The 22,970-nt window shown below is 43.5% G+C and overlaps 1 protein-coding gene across 18 annotated transcripts in view; it reads left to right on the top strand.

The window, feature by feature from the left end:
* CACNA1A (calcium voltage-gated channel subunit alpha1 A) overlaps positions 1-22,970 on the top strand; it is a 262,485-nt gene that overhangs the window by 48,504 nt on the left and 191,011 nt on the right. For 17 of the 18 annotated variants that reach the window (XR_007243931.1, XR_007243930.1, XR_007243929.1 and 14 more), the window contains exons 2-3: positions 14,414-14,519; positions 16,081-16,220. Coding sequence is in view for 15 of the 18 variants with exons in the window: in XM_048489718.1 (XP_048345675.1) it covers positions 14,414-14,519; positions 16,081-16,220 (246 nt within the window). In the remaining 3 variants the exon portion in view is untranslated. The remainder of the gene's footprint in view (positions 1-14,413; positions 14,520-16,080; positions 16,221-22,970) is intronic. The other variant, XM_048489724.1, reaches the window with a different exon arrangement.

The raw sequence follows: 22,970 nt of genomic DNA, 5'->3' as shown, positions 1-22,970 counted from the left end.
GGAAATGTCCTCTCATCTTGCAGCAGGGCTTACTGGAGTTTCTGGTTCGAATTGGATTCATTCACACATGTATTAATTGAGAAATTCAACACTAATCCTGCAAAACCCCTTTCTAGGGCTAGATTCTCAGACCTGGCAGCTGAGACGGGCTTGAAATATGGCGGCATGTTTTATACTGAGGAGGAGAAGAATTCCTCTCCCTTACAAAAGACTGAACTTAACTTACTGAGGAAGATGAGAGGACATTTTCTCGCAAAACAGGGATAAATCTCAGATATCCAAATCCTATGATAGCTGAGATGTGTTTGAAGTCTGATCACCTTCCTGGATCTAACCAATTATTAATCTACCAGTAGTCCAATGTGCTGCTTCCAGCTTTAGCCACTCAGTGCTTCTGGGGACTTACAAGCAGAGCATGAAAGTGATGACCTTGCACTCTTGTTTCTCGCAGCAATGCGTACTCATAGGTATGCCATATCTGAGCATGGAGGCTTCATTTAGCTATCATGGCTAATAGCCATTGATAAATTTATCTCCATGAATTTGTCAAATTTATTTTTGGAGTGCCCCTTTTGTGTGCAGTTGATTTTAGAGGCAATTTGCTCATGCCACAATGTCACCCTCTTCTCTACAATCCTTTTAAGACACCGGCTGAGACCGAGTTGCACTGTGGGGAGGGGAGGAGGGGAAGAACTGCTTTGCAGTGAGATGCTGTAGGGTCTGTTGTATTGATTAAGCTCCTGGGACTGCTGCCAGTTGCCTCTAGGATTAAATCAATACAGTTTGCAAAAGTAAAAGCTTCTTCTTGCTGGAGACATAAAATATTGGAGCTTATTTTTTAATGATAAAACTTACAGGCAGGGACTCTTCCCAGTAACTGCCCAAGATCTGGGTTAATTGGAGATTTAAGAATGGGGTGCATCAGCAAAGTAACTGGCCCAAGGGGTTAAATTGCACTGGTTGCAGAGCGACCAGGCAGCACAGGAAGGGAGGAATCAAATTCACTTTGAAGATCATCCCTATTGACGTGCCAGGTATATAGATGTTTCTCATTATATAAGAAGGACAGATTTCTCAGGTATCTGTCAGGTAAACTGGATATAAAATTATACTGTCCCAGGAACTGCAACTGTGCAACTTGCCGCTAACTTCAGTTTCTCCCTCCAAATGTACTGATTATTGTTGAATTAGCTCTTGTTCTTGCTGTCTGAGCATCTTTCTGGAATTTGTTTTGTTCCACTGGTCTTAGGGGAACTTAACCTAGATAATGATGATGTATAGACCTGGAATTCATTAGCAGTCAGAAGACCTATTTGCACTGTACTTTTTCCCAAGTTTTGCAGAGGCATAAGGCATTTCTGTGCCTGTTTCTGCTTTCCTCTGGCTCTCCCAAGCCCAGGCTGCTGTTCGGCTTTCTTGCCCTTGTATAGGCCTCTTTCTTGCTTCTGGCTTGGCTGTGAAGGCTGCTGTCTTCCCTAGGCCACTCCGATAGTATTGCCCAGCCAGTTCTTCTGCCTGCATCTGGAATTGTGGTGCCAGGTGAGGACCCTGTATGTTGGCTCTGCCCCACCTTCCCCGCCCCAGTCACAGGGGTCCCAGCTGCTTCAAGCCTGATTCCACTTCTAGGGCCCATGTTTTTGCTCAAGAGGCCACCAAGCTCTCTGTTGGCAAAAGTCAGGCCGTCCCCAGATCACTGCTTTGTCTCTGGTGCACGCAGTGTAGCTCCTGGGAGCTGCGTGGCCTTGGGAGCCCCAGGGGTAGTTGTGACTCCTGAGAGTTGCACCGCTAGTTTCTCACTATTGCCTGGCTGTACCACTTCAGACTGTAAATAGGGTTTCACAGGACTGAATGTGCCTCTTTGGGGGTTCCTGCAGTGGTGTGGCTGCTGGCAACTGTACCTCCCACAGTGATTCACAGAACTCTGTTGCAGAATGCGTTTTCCTTCCAGCTCAGCTAATTCCTAGCATTGGCACCAAAATTCTTCAAATAGTGAAGTGCAGCAAGGAGGGATGGCAAAATTTAGTTTTCTTTGTATTGTTAAAGGCTTTTACTGCTGGAATCAACTGGCAGTTGTGGATTTTCTGAGCTATGTGGCTATAGTCTGGTAGTTTTTCCTCCTAATGTTTCACTTGCATCTATGGTTGCCATCTTCAGAGGCATGTCACAGTAAGATTTATTTATTTATAATTAATTTTATATACCGCCCCTCCCTCAAAGGGTGTGTTTCTCTTTGCAACACAGATGTTTCTCTGGTTTCACACAGTAAAATGTATTTTTCTCCATGACACTGATGTGTTTTTCTGAGTCACACAGAGAAACACATCTTACCATGACATTCCTCTGAAGATGCCAGCTATAGATGCAAGTGAAACATTAAGAGCAAAAACTACCAGACCAAAGGCCCACAGCCTGGAAAACCCACACATCCAGTTAGCTTTCTGCCTGCTTTATGATAACTACAAGCACTTCCTCAGGAATAAATATGTGTAGATCACATCTACTTGATCATTTATTTTCACATGACATTTGGATGATAGGAGAATGCTGTAAACTGCTTTGAGTCCCTATTGGGGTTAAAGTCAGAGTAGAAACAAACATACACAAACCCATAAAAAGGACAATTGAAAACAGCCTGATGTCAGAAGGGGACTTCCTGCCTTACAGCTCCTATTGTTAGCTATCCCACTGGTCCAGTTTAGAGATGCAGATTTATTGACTAGTATTTTTGATCTTAGAAACTGGAAATCTGGATTAAAATCTCAGTTTAACTGGGCTTGCTTTGTGCTTAAGCAGTATCTCACTGTCTCAGTTTATTATCTATGGAATGAGAACAGTGACCTCGGTTGTGGGGCTCTTGTGTGGATGACTAAAATAAAGTAATATTAATTTGCCAGTGATCGATGGTGAAATCAGCAAATCTGCCACTTGTATCTTGCAGTATGGGTTTTTGGGTTTTTTTGCCGAGAGCAATATCCTTGCATATTATGAAGCACAGTGACTCTTTATTGCATGGATGAGTCCCTGTTTATCCATCAGTGTATCTTGTCTGATCTGTCTCCCGCCCTGTCCTATTTTTCTAACTGTTACACAGGCACTTTTGCTTGTGCTCATCCCAGCAGCTGTGAGTCAAGTGTCATCCTTGTGGTTTGGCCTACAAATTCTGCCACGCAAGCCAAGAAAGACCACGCAAAGCCTTTTATGCAAGGTCACAGGCTGAGCGGAGGTGAGTGGCTCAGCAAGGAGCTGGCCAGCATGCTGAAAATAGGTTCGGCACCAAGCAGCTGCCCTTGCTACTCAGCCAGTTCTCAACTTTGCTGCCTGTGGGAACAGAGGCGAGGCTGAATCTCTTGCTCCCTAACTTGCTCTTGTAGCTTCGGAAGTGGATACAGAATAATTTTTTTCAATGAATAAGCCCAACTTACTCTGAGAACTGGGGACAAAAACTCCCCATTCTAATCTAATTAGGACAGAGCTGCTGTAGAATTCTGCGCACACACAATTTAGCAGGCTTGTGCCAAAACAGATTACAAATGTCTCCAAGAGGCAGGTCCACCATGACATCGTTGGACCTTGTGCCAGCATCACTTAATAGAGATGGAACAGGCTCTGCTGGCAGTGCTGTCTCCTCAGTCTATTGCTCTATGGGTTAGACGGCCTGTATAGGCTCAGTTGGTGGTTTTCAGGAATTAGAGGAGCTGTCTGTGTACGTTCAGTCCACTCCGAAAGTCTGTGCCCATAGACCTCCCCCCGCCCAGTTGATTGGAAGTCCCTCCTTGACTACAAAGCATGTTCACATGTTGCACAAGACAAGCCTGGGTCTGCCACAGACAGTGCCAATCCTGACACCCTAACAGGTTTCCCTATTTGCCATACCAGAGGCATACCAGCAGAAAATGGCACCTCAGCCAAGACCTCATTTTTCCCACCCCCCAGCACCCTCCCTGGCCCTCCTGTCAGGGCTGGGGAGGAGCCCTGGCCGGGCCATGCAGGCACCTTGCCTGGCCTGCCAGCTCCTGGAGCCAACTCCATGCCTTTGTTGGCTGAGCCAGCCCATTGCCCGGCCAAGGGGAGAGCCTGGCCCGTTCCTGGCTGGGCCCCCCTGCTCTCCCTGCCCAGCCCCCCATCTCTGCTTCCTGAGTAGCAAGGGAAGGGAGGCGCGGAGGTGGCAGCGTCTTACCTGAGGAGGGCTGGTCTGAGTAGCTGGTGCAGTAGACCCAGGCTGGCCACAGCATGGGCTGCCCACCAGGGAAGATGCCAGCCCGTGAGCTGTCCAAGTCAGACCTGAGTAACAGATGGCCCTCACCGCCGCAGGGCTTGGGGGCTGCCTTGAGCAGTCTGGCCTCACCTGCTTTCTTGGTGGCCCCCAGCACTGCAGGGCATCTTCTTCAGCTGGGCGCGGCTCACAGTCCTCCATACTGCCGGCTGGATTGCAGCGTGTCCTTACGCCCCCTTTGTCTGTGTGCGCTTCAGGGCAGCTCAGCCCAGCCTCCCCGCACCACCCTCTGCAGGGCAAGCCACATCCAGACTGGACGTGAGAGAGAGTGCGCCAGAAGGACCGACAGATCCCGACTGCGTCTCTGATGCTGGGTGCAAAATCGCCCCCCCCCCCACATGATTAAATGAGTGGCGCCCCAGGGACATGTGACACCACAAGTCCCTCTGGCAGATACGCCACTGAGCCATGCATATTTGCAAATGTATATTTGCAGTAACATGTTGTATTTTTGGTGGACATTTATCTTAGGCATGTGCATAGAAATGTGAGAGGCGATTATCAGATCTCAGATCTTCAGCCAGGGTGGAGCTGTATTCAGAACGCTTACTGAATCTTCTGTCTCTAACAGTCTCCCATTTCTTTCTCAGCTAGATAAAATGAATCAATTTATTTTAAAGGCACACCGGTTAAAAGTCTTTAGTTGTGAACATATGTTTTCATTGTGTAAAGGGACTGGCTCCAGCGATCTAAGAAAACAAGATGCCTGGTTTTGGGAAGGAAATGAGAACTAGTAATTCATGGGTGCTAGATCCTGGAGGAGAGCTGTGACCAAGGATCATCCCCCCCCCTCCTCCCAATAAAATATTGTTTTGCTAGACACATTTGTTTTCTGTATGGATTTGTTTTCTGTATGGATTTTTTTTTTTTAAAAAAAGAGGCACATTCAATCCTGTGAAACCCTATTTGCAGTCTGAAGTGATTCAGCCAGGCACTAGTGGGAAACTAGGTCTCTGTGTGAAAGAATAAGGGGTGGGGGTAACCTGGTACCCCTGAGTGAACTGGTCTAACCAAAGTATGCTGCTGATTACATCCTGTCTGTCGAGTACTTCGTGACATACTGTAAGCACCCCTTTATAGTCATGGAAGTCAAAGCACTGATCCACCCTACCGATCTTTTAGTGCATGGCATCATGTGGCAGGGCTTAGTGAGTGTAAAAACCTGGAAGGTTTTGATCTGGAGTAACTGACCTGATCCTGTTAATGCAGATCTTATTCGTGTTCTTGTCAGCTGTAGGGGAGAAAATACATGTTTTGGAGCAAGAACCCAGGACTGGGGCTGCTTTTGCTTTAGGTCTATCCCCGCTTCCCCCCCCCCCCCTTCCCATTGCAGTTCTGTTTTTTCCTTCTCAGTCTTGCCAGACCCCCTCTCTGGCTCTCTTTCTATCCCTTAATGGAGCAGGCGCTTGAGACTTGGAAACCAGGGAGAGTGTCCTGGAGTGCTTGGGAGAAAGGGAAGCTTCAGTTCATTTCCAAGATGCTCTTTCCTTTCCCCGCTCAAGAAACTGGCTGGCCTGTTCGCCTCCCCACCCCTTCGCTCTGCCTCCTAATCTCGCTCGCTCTCCCCCCTCCCCTCCACCGGATCCGCTGATTCAGGCCTCTTTCCGCGCAAGCCAATCAATGAGCAGGAAGGGCCTGCAGCGGGTTCCGTGGCTCAGCAGCTGACGGTGCTTTGCTGCTGCTGCGAGGCAGGCGGCGCGCACTGCAGTCTCAGCTGCTCCTGCCCGCCCCTAGAAGTGGGCCGGTCCCCGCGGCACGTTTCAGCGCGCGCCTGCCTGCCTGCTCCACTTTCCGAGCGGGGTCGCGGGCAGCTAGCTGGGAGCGCTTTAACCCCCTCCGCACCGAGGCTGGTGCAACTGCAGGCCAGACTTCGAAGAGGAGGGGAGGAGGGGGGGGGGGAGACAGCGCGGGGGTTGCACGAGGGAGCGTGTTGCAATGGCTTGAACAGCGGGAAGGGAGCAGGAAGAGAGTTTGGAGCAGCAGATTGTTGTTTTCCCGGCTCAGGGATAGATAATTGTTCTAGAGAAGGCTAACCCAAGTGAAATCCCCCTTCAGTCTATCCTTAACTTATAAAAGGAAGGTTCCAAATCTGATTGCCCCCCAGTCCTTTACCTCATCCTCCATGCCCAGCATCTGGTCCTGGTGCCTCGGAGAGATGAGCATTCTTTGCATAGTCACAGACAACCTCATGCTTTAATTCTGTTAAAATTCAATTATTTAGACAGTTTGCAGCAAATTCCTAAACAGAATTACACCCTATTAAGCCTGCTATTTTCAGTGGACTTTTTTTGCCATCAAGTTGCTGCTGACTTAGGGCAACAGTGGTGGGGTGTCTGAGGCAAGAGTCTAACCGAGGTACTTTTTTGTAGAGATGCTGGAATTTCTTGATCCATCTCCCATCCAAATGCTAACCAGGGCTATTCCTGTTTAGCTTCCAATCTAACAAGATCAGGCTAGCCTGGGCTATCTAGGTGAGAACATCAATGACTTTAGATGGGTTGGTGTAACTCTGATTAGGATTGAGCTGTTGGTCACTGTATTAATGCATGGGCAACTTGCCCAACCATTAAGAACATAAGAACTAGCCTGCTGGATCAGACCAGAGTCCATCTTGTCCAGCATTCTGCTCCTCGCAGTGGTCCACCAGGTGCCTTTGGGAGCTCACATGCAGGATGTGAAAGCAATGGCCTTCTGCTGCTGCTGCTCCTGAGCACCTGGTCTGCTAAGGCATTTGCAATCTGAGATCAAAGAGGATCAAGATTGGTAGCCATAGATTGACTTCTCCTCCATAAATCTGTCCAAGCCCTTTTTAAAGCTATCCAGGTTAGTGGCCATAACCACCTCCTGTGGCAGCATATTCCAAACACCAATCATACGTTGAGTGAAGAAGTGTTTCCTTTTATTAGTCCTAATTCTTCCCCCCAGCATTTTCAATGAATGCCTCCTGGTTCTAGTATTGTGAACCCCCCCCCCTTTTTTATGAGTTACAAGATCTTGAACAATTGTTCTATACGTCCCCAGAAAGAATGAAAGCGTCTTTAAATTATAAATGGCAGATTTGCTGACTTCACTTAATCTGCTTGGCATATCTAAAAAACATTTTAGAATTATATGTGACACTTACGCAAGGAAGCCTAAACCTCTCATTCTAACATTCGAAGTGTCTCAGCAAGATCATACCTGTCAAAAAATGCAAGCTGGGTAGACCACCCCTTGTAAAGTGGGAGGAAGGCTGGAGGAAGATTCACAATAAAGCTGAAAGGCTTGTTCTTGGATAATGGAGACTACATAGAACATAAACTGTATAAGGGTGTTTGTTGCTGTTACTTCTAATACTTTGTAATAAATGGATATAGCTACTCCTGAGCAGTAACATCTACAGTCTAAAACATGGAAAGAGGAAATGGTGCTCCTGTTTATGCTGCAGTCCATCCCCTCTGTACTGTCCTGTCACAAAGGAGGTGAGATGACGCATCTTCGTGGTTGGAAATGTTCCATTGCAATTCAGAAGTGAGCAGAGAGAGAGAAAGAGTACTGAATCAGCTTGGCTTGGGCTTCATGAATGGGCAACTTATTCATGATGTCAGGATCACATTCTGTGCTTGCTGCCATGGAAATGATGCAGTGTCGTGGCTACAGGTGCTTACAAGATGCACCAAAAGAACTGAACACACGCATGTAATAAGATGTGCCATAAGACCATAGTACACTGCTCCCACATTGTCTAACATAGAAAATACAGACAGATAAAAAAGGGGAACTAACCAGAAGCATAGCTTCATAAGAGAACTTTGTAGGATGGAGTGGGAATAGTAAATGGAAACAACATTGAAACTGTTCATGGAGAGTACCAAGCACAAAAGAGAAGACTGAGCAACCGAGGGTACCAAGCCCATGGAAGAAAAGAAAGGGCAACGGTGTAATATTTGTATTTCAAGATTTCTTACAGATTCTCTGCTTTACAACAACCCACTGGGAATCCCCAATCTGCTGCTGGAACAATGGGTGCAGGAGCAAACCACTCCACCCAGATAATCAAGTGGAGGGTTTATTATGGGTAGAAAAAAAGAGATCAGATATTAGACAAGTATACTTGCTGTTTCTTATCTGACATGTCTTACAAGCAAGCAGCCTCTCTGCTATATACATTTTTAAAGGGCCAGGAGCTAGAGAGTTCTCTGGGAGGAGCTCATGTGCACCACAAACGTCAATTCCAAGTAATATCTGACCAGATTCACTGGGAAGAATTGGAAACACAACAGGCATCGGAGAGGGTGTACCAACTGCTCCATCTGCAGGTACTGCTCACTTGCATCTGACCTGTCTTCCTCATATTAGCACTCGCTGATAGGAAGCAGCAGTTCTAATTATACACCACTTTTCTGTCTGTAGGTAGTTACCCAACCAGCACGTCAAAAGCAAAAAAACCCACAGAACCCCTCAAAAGACTTGTGTGACATTGTAGCACTTTCTCTGCCCCTCGTAGTATTCAATAGACGTCTTAACTGATTCAACTGAGACTTTGTCTTCATGATAGGTGTGACTTCAGGAAAGACTTCATGCCTCCTAGCCCTTCATGGTTCAGACTTCCAGTGGGATAGAGATGGCAATGGGTATCCACCCCAGTGACCCATCAGAGGGAAGGGTTCAGTATTTTACCCAGAAATGACATCATCACTCAACAAGGTTATAAAAATCACTACTCCCTATATCCAATAATTCTTCCAGACATGCTTTGCAGCTCGAAATTAACATTGGTCCTATTAGAAAAAGAAAGAGTTCATGCTGGCAGTTTATCAAAATGAAATTGAGAAGGGTGGAAAAATACATGAATGGTTTGGGAATACTGGGCAAAATGGGCAATGAACTAGGGAAAGAAGAACCATCATTCACTGAGAACATTGGCACCAAGTATCCTATGCAGTGGTGTATTTGCCTAGGGACAAGGGCCACGCCTCCCCAAGCCCCACCCCCCAGCCTCAGTGCTTATAAAAGCAGCTCTCCAAGGCAGGGGACTACAGTCTCTTCTGGCTTGCCCAGAGGGGAGGGCAGAAGGGACTGCTGACTGCCTGGGAGCCCAGATGGTGGGGGGGGGGGCGGAGGAGGAAGTCCTGCTGCCTCGTCGTCTTCAAGCGCTCCAACCCTGCCCATATGTCATTGACATAGGCAGGGTTGAGGGCGCCCAGCAGCAGTGAGGTGGCGGAGCCCGACCCTCAGGCAGGGGGGCATCCAGAGACAATTTGTCTCTGGGTGCCATTTACCCCCGGTATGCCTCTGATCCTGTGTCCTCGTAATAACTACTCCCCAGCATGTCAGGTGGACATCCTTCTTTAGCCCTGTAGGCCTTTGATCAGAAGCACCATATGAGGTGCACACATGCTCACCTAGTACTGATCTATGGCCCACCCTGGGCAGACCAAAGTATATTTGGAGGGCCTCAGATGTGCTGTTAGGGTTGTGCATATTCAGTGATCCTACCGGTGTAAGAGTAGAAATGGATAATGGACAACATCGGGCACCATTTAAAAATAAAATGAGTGTCTAAGCCTTATAACTGTGAAAATAATCTTGAAAGTGCATGGTGGATAATTAGCAGTTTTTCTAGTAAACAAGGGGAAGAGATTCACATAGTTTTGTGCCCCTGTCCTTCAGCAGAATTAAATTATATACAATAAGCAGATGGTTGCAAATTGTTTAGCTGTTTATAAGTTGCACAGCACAGATTTCCCTTTTCAAAATAATTTTCTTTTTTATTTTCCACATAATTTCACATACTTATAGCAAAAAAAATCAAAACAAGCCACCAAAATTATTTCAGATTTATTGATGACCATCCATATTGTAAGCTGTCCTGAGTCCTTGAGGAGATTTGGCGGGGTAAAAATGTAACAAATAAATAAATCAATAAAATAAAGTGTCACTGTTTATTCTATTAACTGTGGATGAGTTTTAATGCTGGAAGAAGAAAAATACTTCATCTAATTCATATTTTCGACTTCATATTGCAACTTTCTAAACTCCCTAATGTGTATAATACTCCTAGCTGTGATGTGAAGGAAACGGGTTAAATATTGTTATCATTGCAGACATGGCACTGTTGCATGGTGATTGGTTCTTTCATTTCACGTTAGTTTAAGTTAATGTTAGTCTGTTAATAGTAGAGAAGTTTCAGAGTTGCTCTGTAATCAGTAGTGGCTGAATAACATATGGATAACTTAGGTGAACCAGTTCTCACTAAACCTTGGAAGCTAAGCAAGGTTGGTCCGGGTTAGTATTTAGATGGGAGACCACCAAGGGTGTCCAGGGTCACTACACAGAGACAGACAATGGCAAGCCACCTCTTAATGTTTCTTACCTTTAAAACTGTATAGGGTTGTCACATGTCGGCTTCAGCTCGCTGGCACTTTTTACCACCACCGCCACCTCTCTCGTATGTGCGAGGTTCATTGAATAGTGGCACTGTGCTGATGCCAGCAGTGGTGCTGGCTTAATAGGATACCAATTGGCTTGCAAGCAGAGTTACAATGGCAGCCATTTTAGCTGGATTATGAGACCAGTTAGGGGACCTCTGCAACTTGCAGAAAATGGGGCTCTTTATATGTACCTTCTATTACTTAAAACATTAGATAACTCTGGTTAGTAGTTGGATGGAAGAAAGGATGTCCACCTGACATGCTGGGGAGTAGTTATTACCAGGACATAGGATCAGAGGCATACCGGGGGTAAATGGCACTCACCTAGAAAGTCCAGGGTTATGATGCAGAGGCAGGCAATGGCAAACAACTTCTAACATTTCTTGCCCTGAAAACCCCATGCGGTCACCATAAGTCAGCTGTGATGACAAAGCTGCTAAATTCCAACAAAAGCGGAATGAAGTGAAACTGGAGAATGTATTGACAAAGGCTTTCATGGCCAGGGTCAACTGGTTGTTGTGGGTTTTCCAGGCCACATGGCCACACAGCCCGGAAAACCCACAACAACCAGTTGAAACTGGAGAGTTCCCTGGGCAGACTCATTCCTCACAACTTGGGAGGACTTACTGATAGCTTACATCACTTTGGGCAGAATTTGGTTACCCCTTTTTGCATTGCCATTCTTCCAATATTAATCATTTTGCAGACCCTGGTGTTTGCACACGTGTTCATATTTCACTGCTTCATGGACTTGGTAGTCTTATGGTGAAGGTGGATTCAACAGTAAAACAAAAATTGCAGCAGGTTCTTGATGACCCCCTGATAAAATCCCCCTTTCTTTAAGATTTTCATTTTATGTGATGGACACATATAAAAGCTGCAAGCATTCTAGAAGAAATGTGAAACAGTTTCAGGGACTGAGTAATATGTATGATGTAACTGGTGCAAGCAACTGTGTATCATCTATAGTGGAACAAACTGTCCTTTAATAGAACAGAATTTATTCTGACATCTGAGTGCAGTAAGTTATTTGCTTGATGGAGTGAAGTACTCTTTAAGAAAGGGTCTAGGGGGGACCCAGGAAATTACAGGCCAGTCAGTTTGACATCTGTTCCTGGCAAATTAGTAGAATCTATCATTAAAGATAAAATTATTAAACATGTAGAAAAGCAATACCTGCTGAGGAAGAGTCAGCATGGCTTTTGCAGAGGCAAGTCCTGTCTTACAAACTTACTAGAGTTCTTTGAGGGTGTAAACAGGCATGTGGATAAGGGGGAACCAGTGGACATTGTCTGCTTGGATTTCCAAAAGGCTTTTGACAAAGTTCCTCACCAGAGTCTGTTGAGAAAACTCAGCAATGAAGGAATAAGAGGGGAAGTCCTCCTATGGATTAAAAACTGGTTGAGGAACAGGAAACAAAGGGTGGGTATAAATGGGAAGTTCTCACAATGGAGAGATGTAGAGAGTGGTGTCCCTCAAGGATCCGTTTTGGGACCAGTGCTCTTTAACTTATTCATAAATGACCTGGAAGTAGGGGTGGGTAGCGTGGTGCCCAAGTTTGCAAATGATACCAAATTATGTAGCGTGGTGAGAACCACAAAGGATTGTGAAGAGCTCCAAGCGGACCTTGATAAATTAGGTGATTGGGCTAAGAAATGGCAAATGCAGTTCAATGTAGCAAAATGCAAAGTGATGCACATAGGGGCAAAAAATCCAAACTTCACATACACGCTACAAAGGAGTCAGTACTTTATCCAGTCACAGACCAGGAAAGCGGGATTTACGTCTTATTGATAGTTCCATGGGAATGTCAACTCAATGCATGGCAGCTGTGAAAAAGGCAAACTCTATGCTGGGGATAATTAGGAAAGGAGTTGATAATAAAACTGCAAAGATTGTCATGCCCTTATATAAAGCAGTGGTGCGACCACACTTGGAGTACTGTGTTCAGTTCTGGTCGTCACATCTCAAAAAGGATAGCAAAGAGATTTAAAGAAGTGCAGAGAAGGGCAACGAGGATGATTGAGGGGACTGGAGCACCTTCCTTATGAGGAGAGGCTGCAGCGCTTTGGGGGCTCTTTTAGTTTGGACAGGAAGGCGTCTGAGGGGGGGATAGCTAAGGATTGAAGTCTATAAAATTATGCATGGGGTAGAAAATGTTGACAGAGAAATTTTTCTCTCTTTCTCACAATACTAGAACCAGGGGGCATTCATTGAAAATGCTGGGGGGAAGAATTAGGACTAATAAAAGGAAACACTTCTTCACACAACGTGTGATTGGTGTTTGGAGTATGCTGCCACAGGAGGTGATGATGGCCACTAACCTGGACAGCTTTAAAAGGGGCTTGGACAGATTTATGGAGGAGAAGTCGATGTATGGCTACCAATCTTGATCACTCCTTTGATCTGAGGATTTGTAAAATGCTTTACAAACATACCAGGTGCTCGGGAACAGCAGCAGCAGAAGGCCATTGCTTTCACATCCTGCAAGTGAGGTCCCAAAGGCACCTGGTGGGCCACTGCGAGTAGCAGAGTGCTGGACTAGATGGACTCTGGTCTGATCCAGCAGGCTAGTTCTTATGTTCTTATGTTCTTACTCCATGATATTTATAATTAGGAATTCAGATATCCCTATGTAAGCATTCTCACCTCACAAATTAGTGTTATGAAGAAAGGAGGTGCTTGCAAGTTAACTGTGCAACGAAGAATTGTGTAATTAAATTTTAGTTGGGTTTATATTGACCAGAATTAGGAATGAATGATGAAGGAGAAAGTGGTATATGTATTTGCAGGGCTTCTATGCCTTTTTGTGGAAGCAGATTGGAAGAACTATGAGAATACAGAATGCTTCATCTTTGAGTGAAAGGCTTAATTGAACAACTTGGGCGGATTTTTGAGTGGATTCAGAAAAGGCTGAACAGCACCTAGTGACTAAAGTTCCACCAGCCCTCAAAGCATTTAGGTCACCATTTAGGTGACTGGTCTAGTAGTATGCTATGTGAAGTGTGCTGATTTAAGTCTATGGAGACAGCTGAGATATTCTAGAAATACTGCACTTCGGAGTTGTTTACTTTGGAGTAGATCTGTTTGATTTGTTGTTGCATCCAGAAAATAATTAGATGGTCAGTTGACCACTGGATATTAAATAGGGCTCAAAACCTATGTTGGAAAAGATTCAGGTGCAAAGGGAAGTAATGAGAAAGATAGAGAAGAAAACAACTCTGGCTATGTGCCAAAGATGAGTTTTCTTCTAAACAGATTAAGTCTGCAACAGCATAGACGGGCACTCTGAAATACACAAGAAAGGGCTTAGCAGCTGAAAGCCATATTTACTATATATTGCAAAAATGAGAAGACTGCCACTGAATATTTAACTCATTGCCAATGTGCATAATATAAATTACATTTCCACTTACATAGTGGATGCAAGGCTATTGCTGGTAGACATTGGGTTGGATCCAGCATCCCATTGGTGTGGTCGTTTGTTCTTTGCAATGCCTTCAAGCAGTTCTTGCTGATCCCAGGAAAGTTAATGTCTGAAGTTATGGGGCATATAGAGGGGAAGTTGTGGAGCTTGAGGAGAATGTACCTTTGATGTATATCTAGTAGTTCAAAACAGATCCCATTGACTCCAGGAGCAAGGGATATTATAGAACTCTTTGTTTTCACCATACCTTGAAAGATCTACCGGTACCTAAATGTCAGACTTTCCTTAACAGTTTCTCACTCCTTTTGAATACATGATTTTAGCAACCATCATAGCAAACTGCATTGTCCTTGCTCTTGAGCAGCATCTGCCTGATGATGACAAGACGCCAATGTCAGAACGACTGGTAAGTACTGCTCCCCCTGTCTTGTGGTGGAATTAAATAATTAAAGAAACTGATGGATCTTTGCTAAGTTCCCCTTCCATAAGGCCTATTAATGCCCATTCCCCAACACTATTACACAGTGCAGCTCTTGGTGATGTGGCATTAAGGTTGTCAGCCCTTCAAATAAAAACATTCTGGTCCTTGGTTGGGCCAAAGAAGGAAACCTGGTGATTTCTGGATCTGAGGAGGAATTGGTGAGGTTGAGAATCAGAATTATTGGGGTATCTTTTCAGCCCAAGAAGAAAAACTGAAGATCAACTAAATAGTTGTTCCAGCCATTTTGATAATGTTTCGAATTGGTAGAGGTCCAATCAAAGTATGGTCCAGTCATGTTTATCATTTGTGAATCATTCACATAAACCTTAGTCCGGTACGAACTTAATCTCGCTTCTCAGTATCAGAGGCTGGATGGGATAGCCATACATTTCTTCACTCATCTTTTAAAAATGTCAACAGATGTGCAGTCCAGCACATAAGAAGATAAATGTGATTCACAGAAGAATTAAATATGAAGGATTCACAAAAGGCTGAGAGCTTAGGGTGGGCAGGATGAGAATGGTGTGGCTCTTTACTAATGATAACATAGGTCTTCACATGTAGTAGACAATACAGGATTGTACAGTGGATTGTACCACGTCAGATTGTAGATGAAAGAGAACATATTAAAATGTTGAAGGGTGCCATTTTAAAATGCTTCCTTATATCAAATGTCCCTGCACTTGAAAATCTTGTCTATCATCAAGAAAGGGTGTAGCACAATCTAAGTTATATTTATTTATGGCTTACAGAGTATTTTTCACATGGGGAGCATTCACAAATTTAATCTGTCAGTTTTACCACCTCAGAACATTGCCAGCTATTCTGCTGTTTATGTAAGCCAAGCCATAGGCAGTATTGCTTAAATGCCTGTGACACTTGGAACTGCATTTCATCCCACAGTCACAAGAGCAGTAGATAGGTCATGACTGGGGGGGGGGAGGGGCGGGCGGGCAGTGTAGCCTATGACTAGAAAGATCGACAAAAACCTTTATTAGCATATAAATTATACCAAAATAATTATAATTGAACTACAAACAATATTAAGGATAAGCCATAATTACAAATTACAAGTAGAATAAACAAACAATGATGTATCTCCCAACAATTTATCATGGCATAGCTTTATATCACCTTGCAAAAATGTTGCTATTTTCTCACTTATTTCAGAATTGGGATTATTCAAGAGAAGGAATAATTTCACAGAACCAGGAAGTCCTGTCCTATTTATTTATTAAAATAGAGCTTAGTTACTTTGCTTGAATTTCCAGATAAAAGGACAATAAAATAGAGCATGCTGGATAGATTCAGTGCAGTTGTCTTATAAAGGCAGTGCCTAAGAGAAACTCATTTCCATTAACTGCACTGCACAAATAGTGTAGAAAGGCTTTAGAGCTCTTGTAGCCTGATTTCGCTACTTCTCCGAGGCAATATGTGATGATTCTGTTTCATTGGGTTTTTTTTTACCCCTGTTCCCCTTTGCTAGGATGACACGGAACCATACTTCATTGGAATATTTTGTTTCGAGGCTGGAATTAAAATTATTGCCTTAGGATTTGCTTTCCACAAAGGCTCCTACCTAAGGAATGGCTGGAACGTGATGGACTTTGTGGTGGTTCTCACAGGGTAAGTAGATGGTTTAAGTTATAAATGGTTGCATTAGTTTTTTTGAAATTTCAATTGCCCTAGATCTTGTTTCCTTATTAACCAAAATAGAGTGGTTTCATTAGATAAATAATGACTGTATGAATAGGCTTGACATGGGGCTTCTGGTTTTGATTCCTGCTAAGGTATATTTGAGAATTGACTAGCTGTGACCATAGAGGATCATGGACCTCTTGTATGATTCGGATCTTACAGATATTTTACACATATACATACCAGCAAAACAAATGGTGGTAAACATCAGTCCTGCCTATTGTGCTTCTTTCAGGCTGCCCCTTCGTCAAAGAAAAATTAGGTGGTCATGAGGACACGTGTACATGTGTATTATATGTATGTGTGTTTGTATAACACAGAAACATACAGACAATCATACTTTACCTTGTTGAAAAAAATGCAAGCATGTTGAAAACAGCTGCAGAACTGCTCTGTAGATTTGTGGGAGATTTGTGGGAGACAGTGTTTTGATGATATCGCTAGCACTAGCTAATAGGTACCTGCCGTTCCTGACTTTTTCCTAGTTCAGATTGACCCAAGCTAAATGATGGCAGAACCAGCAGTTCAGAGTTTTCTCAGGTTAGAAAAAAGTGTGTTTGTATTGCAATTATTCAAGAGAACTTTTAAACTTACCCTCCCTCACCCAAACATCTCTTGAAATGATATACGTGACCCTTAAAGCAGGAGAATGGGGAACCACACTAAATGTTTTCAGCTTTTCCTTGACTCTGGCTCTACCCCTGTCCTGTTCTCTTCTTGATCACGATATGCCTTTAGAAAAAGAAAAGATTTATCATATCAAATAGTGTATACATTATTCTAGACCACTGTAATCTTCCCAGACACCATAGTTTTAAAGGTGGCACATGATCATGACATTCTGGATCTTTGTACAGGTACAGTCTGTCTGTAGTGCTGTGTCCTCACACTTTTCTGGTTTGTGTTGCTTGTTCCTTGCTGCTTTCCAACCTGCTCGCATTTCCCAAAATGAGAACAAAAGACTCTTCCTGATAAAGCACCCACCCTGGTTATCATTTGTGGTATATTCTTCAATGTGCGGCTCTCTATTTAACAGAGAGAATGTTCTCAGCTTTTTGCAGTATACTGTCAGTATATTTTGTTGCTTCTGTCCCTTTGTGCCTCTGTGCTAGTAACTGACGTGTTTTAATCCTGGCCTGTTGTCTCTTCTTGGTGGCTTGTTACACTGTTTTATATATTGTGGGTATCGATAGTCACCCTGATAAAACCTCATCATGTTCCCATTGGGCTGGCCCATATTATTTTTGGACAGAATGTGAAACATTTCATTCCCCAAACTGATACTGCTGTTGCTAGGTAGTGTTGCATTCAACCGAAGGAAATCCAGGTTCAAATCCATCCTTAGAAAAGACATTCATTGGATAGGTTACAAAACCACAATGGTAAATATAAAGCCAGTTATATTGGAATGGTTTTAGGAATAGTAAGTAACAATGCTGCAAATTATATCTCTAGAGAACTGACATTCAAATGCAGCTTCTGTTCAGAGATTGTTTGCCTAGAATTGTTGCTCTGTTCTGCTCTTTCGTCTCTTTTGAATTACCCCAGAAGCAATAATTTATAAAGTTGGGTGCTGTGTGGTTTCCGGGCTGTATGGCCGTGTTCTAGCAGCATTCTCTCCTGACGTTTCGCCTGCATCTGTGGCTGGCATCTTCAGAGGATCTGATGTTGGGAAAGCAAGTGGAGTATATATATCTGTTGGAGTGTCCAGGGTGGGTGGAGAAACATTGTCTGTGACATTCTCCACCCACCCTGGACACTCCAACAGATATATATACTCCACTTGCTTTCCCAACATCAGATCTTCTGAAGATGCCAGCCACAGATGCAGGCGAAACGTCAGGAGAGAATGCTGCTAGAACACGGCCATACAGCCCTCGAGAAAACCAACACACAGGCAGCTACTAAGTCTGACTGCTTTCAACCGGCCGTGAAAGCCTTCAACAATAAATTTATACAGTATTTTCAGAAACAATTCTAGGGTCAAATGTCATCTGATCCTAATAATCTACATTCAGATCCCCAGGTATGTAATTCAGCTTCAAAAAAGGAAAAATTCAGGGCCTTGGTTGAAGGCATGGCACTGAAGGAAGGAAGACTGTATTGCTGAGTGGAAATTCCCCCAGGTGGTGCTCTAAGGAAAATACAATATGGGTTCAAGCAGCTTGAAGTTGGGACATTTCCAGATGGGAGAAGTTGTGTGAGAGTTCTGTCCTACACCTTGTACTGCAGCCCTGATCCATCTCAAACCCCTTCTTTTGTCAGTGCTTTTTGCAGCTAAATCTACACACAGATGCCCCGCATCATGTGCCTTTTGTTCCTGGGAAGGTCTTAAGAAGTTGGAGATGCCCTTTTCATCATGCCATTCCATTTGGAGTTCATTGTCTTTCTCAGTGCCTTGATCATCCTCTGTTTTGTAGGCATAGTCCTGTGCTCTGGAATTGCTTTAGTTTGGACGTCTGAAATACATGCTTTTATATGTGTGTATGTATGTTTTGAGTGCCATCTGTCTCTGAGGGATTGCTCAGAAAAGGGCTGTAGTTAGATAGTGGGCACAATCTAGAAAGAGAAGAAGATTCAGTTCTGTGGATTTCAGTTGGACTTACGGATTCCTAACTTTCAGTGAATAGTACTCATTGAGTCACTCTATAGTATCCATTACCTTTACATCATTCCTGAGGGTCAGGTATCTGTGGTGGGCAATTTGTACAGGGATTTTGGGCTTTCATATGAGCAGCCTGATCAGACCACTGAGGACATACTTGGCATGGAAGACATCATGTGAAGCAGGCAGTACAGCATTAGTCCCTGTGAACTGTGGTGCTTGAAAATAGGTCTGTTGCAATTACAGAAATTGCTACTTGGCTGTATAATATGATTGACACTGGAGCTTCTCCACAGGAATAGTGGACCTGCATTCTGGACTGCTCATAAGTAGGTGGGAAAGTACTGCGTTAACTTCTTCTGGGTTATATTATTTTATTGCTTCTGACTGCGGCTACAGTAGTAGTTGTCCAAAGCTCAGTGTTTGGTTTAATTATATTACCTACCTCTTTTTTTGTGGCTGTCATGATTGCTCCTGGAGGCAGAATAGTTAAATTTTCTCTCCTCCTTCTGGAATTTCATGGGTGATATCCTGGTAACTTCAGGTGTCTTTACTGTATGCTGCTTTGGGTTTCTCAGGTTATAGGGCAGGGCTTCCCCAGAAGATGTTGACTGAAGTACTGCTCTGAGATTAAACTGGATTGTTTCAAATGCATCTACACATTCATTGAGGCAAAAACAGTGGAATAAGAAGGTTAAGGGCTAAACTAGATTTCTTGGTGTTGCCCATTTTTTAAAAAATACATGATGTCATAAATATTCTGTCTTTATCAATCCCAACTTATCCTCATTAATTTACAGACTGCAGACGGTAATCTGCAGACCATGAAAAGAGTCCTGAATCATCAGATCTTTAGGATGGTTCACAGAAACCAAGGCACATGTTCTTGGTCTTTTGGAGGGTTAATTCTAAATTAATTTTGGTAGCTTTAATGAGAAAACAGAGCAGCCGTAATGCTATAGCCTAGGACTCAGCTTTGGCAGTAAGAAATGTTATGGATCCAAAAGGCTGCCCTACCAGTTCAGAAAATGCGTGAGGTACAGCTTTCCTAGGAAAGTGCTGATTCAGGAAGCAGGCTGTGTCTGCCGAGTATATATTTGAATGTTCCTTCATGTTTAAAATCCTCCGGCCACAGTAACTTTCTTCACACACGTATGGATTCAAAATTGCTGCCACTCTCTGCCTGCTTCATTCTTAGCAGTACACAGCTCATTAGTATGCCAGGTAGTATTTGCTTCTTGATTAGGGAGTCCTCCTAGCACTATTACTTAAAGGAGCTTTCCAGACGTGTCTTGAATGCCAAGAGAGCCTCAGCCAGCACAACCGGAATGGTTAAAAGGCAGGAAGAGAGCCAGAATGTGCAAGTCTGCTGGATTTTTGGTAGGAGCAGTTCCTTTGCAGCTAGAACTCTGTGGCTGCACTTATATGCACACATGCACATGTAGCACGCTCTTTGCTCATTCTTCTTTCTTTTATTCTGCACATGAAGAGGCATGTCTGGTCAGGTGCCCCACTAGGCCCATAATTTCTAAATATTAGGAAGAACTTCCTGATGGTAAGGGCTGTTCAGTAATGGAATACGTTGCCTTGGGCGGGGGTGGAGTCTCCTTCTGTGAAGGTTTTTCAAACAGAGGCTGTATGGCCATCTGATTATGTATTCCTGCAAGGCAGGGAGTTGTACTTGATGACCCTTGTGGTCTATTCCAGCTCTATGACTGTATATGCATATGTGTGTCTTGAGGATCCACATGTATATGTGTGCCTGCCTGTGTGAGTACACTCCCACCACATCCTCCTGTGTGTACAAATGATCATTTCAGTGCACAGTTCATTTCCATGCATTGGTTCTATTGCAGTGCACAGGTCAAAACTCTGTATTGTCTTTCAATTGAGAGTGCATAGACAGATTCTATGAATTTGCAATTACAGGATAACTGAACAGGCAAGGTTGCTGAAAACTCTGCATATTAGGAACTTCAGAAAACAAGACTTAATGCGCACCAAAGCTAACGTAATTTGGAGAATTTAAAGTCTCTACTTCTCTATGTGCATAGATTTCAAATCACTTCCTAGTTCTTCCATGGGTGCCTTCTCTTTTGCTTGTTCAACATAAAGCCTGAGGAGGATTAGCCTGACATTACTGAAGCTTTTCTGAAATACTGGCTAAGATTAGGACATGATTCCACGACAAACAGTACAGTGGAGCACTCGACAATAACACAGCGGTACATTTTTTCCAAAAAATATTTCAAGGATGAAAATGAATTCTGTCACTCCAGTTTCTTCTGCTGTGGGTCATGGATACTGCTCAAGATGTCTGCAATACTCAGAAGTCGTTTTCTTTCCTATTCTGAGCAAAGGTGGTCAGTACGCAGTAGAGATGTGGTGAAGATTTTTCTGTGGATTTAATGAGTCCATTGTCAGGACCTAAGTTTTGATTTATACCAACCTTTTGTTATCATAGCTCAAATGGGCAGAGAAAAAGGCCCGTCTACCATCCTGTGCTGTCAAACCACCTCTGTGTTGATGAGCATATACGCTGTCCAACTGCTAGTATTCTGTTTTTGCTTTTGTTTGCTGTCTTTCCCAGCATCTGGTTTCCTCCATGTTTCTGGTCTCTCTTATTCTTGTGTTACTACTTCCAGAATCTAGATTCAAGTGAATTTGGGGTCCAGATTTTCATTCCAAATTTGAGAAGACAGGCATATGATTAAAAAAAAAGATCCTGAGTGTATGGTACAGTCATAAAGCTTCTTCTCTTTCATTTAAAAAGGGTTGTTGGACATGTCTTAAATGACAGATCTTTAATCCGCTCTGAGCAGTGCTGGCTGTGATTTCCTTCTGTTATAAATTCTCTCAGTCACCCGCTCTATCAGGTTCTCAAGAGACTCTCTGTAGCCTGCCCTAACAGGTTCAGGAGAAACAAATCATCGAACCCAGTGGTCAGAATTCAAAGCAGCTTTATTAATAAAGGGAGCAAGCAGGTGGTGTTTCCTGTTCTACTCAAAGCAGCATAATGATTACAGCAGTTTATATTTCCCTTTTCTCCCATGATGCAATGGTCCGTTCCCCCATTGGCTAAGGGTACATAGGCTCATTTTGCACATGCAGAATAATGCACTTTCAAACTGCTTTCAGTGCTCTCTGAAGCTGTGTGGAATAGCAAAATCCACTTGCAAACAGTTGTGAAAGTGGTTTGAAAACGCATTATTTTGCATGTGCGGAAGGGGCCTTAGAGTCACAACTTTCCAATCCACATATTACGTATCATAAACATATCATAAACCCCTTCCCCACATGTAGCAAGCCCCCTCCCCATCCCATGATTATTATCGAAGCCCCTTATTCATACTGGGGTGTAAAAGTTAATATGTATTAGCCTATTAAGCATGCTGCTTTTACACGACCTTCTGACCTATGCTTGTGGTTTATTTAATTAGACTTGTAACTTCCTTATAACTTACAACGCTTGTTTTGATCTTTTGTGGTTGGAACATTACTTTGAACAAACATCTTTTTATCATCTGTTCTCATCTGAACTTCCCACCCCCCCCCATCCATGGTTTATGAACAAACATTAGTCTTTTAAAAACCTTTAACCCTTTTATAACACTTCTAAAGTCTGATCTAGCCACACTTTCTGGTATTTAAAAAAACCCCTTGCAAGTATCCATAATCTAGTAGTAATTTCTTTAGGTTAGGGTGTTGTGGTGGCCTAATGATTAACAAAGGAGGGAAGGTGGCATGGTATATAGGATAATCTCATCAATCTTGGAAGCTACGGAAGGTCAGTATTTGGAAAGGAGATAACTAAGGAAGTTTCTACAGAGGAAGGCAACAGCAAACCACCTCTGCTTCTCACTTGCCTTGAAAGTCCCTTGCTGGAGTCACCATAAGTTAGCTGCAGCTTGACAACACTTTATACACATACAATAAATTAACTGTAATGGATTATAGTCTGTATCTTTTTTTAATTGTGACATGAATTTTTGTAGATTTAGGAGCCACATCTATTTCAGAAATGAAAATGAAACACATATATAAGGAGCAAAGTTTTTAAGATTCAGAAAACT

This window comes from Sphaerodactylus townsendi, linkage group LG03, assembly GCF_021028975.2.
Source record: "Sphaerodactylus townsendi isolate TG3544 linkage group LG03, MPM_Stown_v2.3, whole genome shotgun sequence".
Classification (NCBI taxonomy): domain Eukaryota; kingdom Metazoa; phylum Chordata; class Lepidosauria; order Squamata; family Sphaerodactylidae; genus Sphaerodactylus; species Sphaerodactylus townsendi.
Note: the sequence above shows the minus strand (reverse complement) of the source record. Positions and strands in the feature narration are given on the sequence as shown.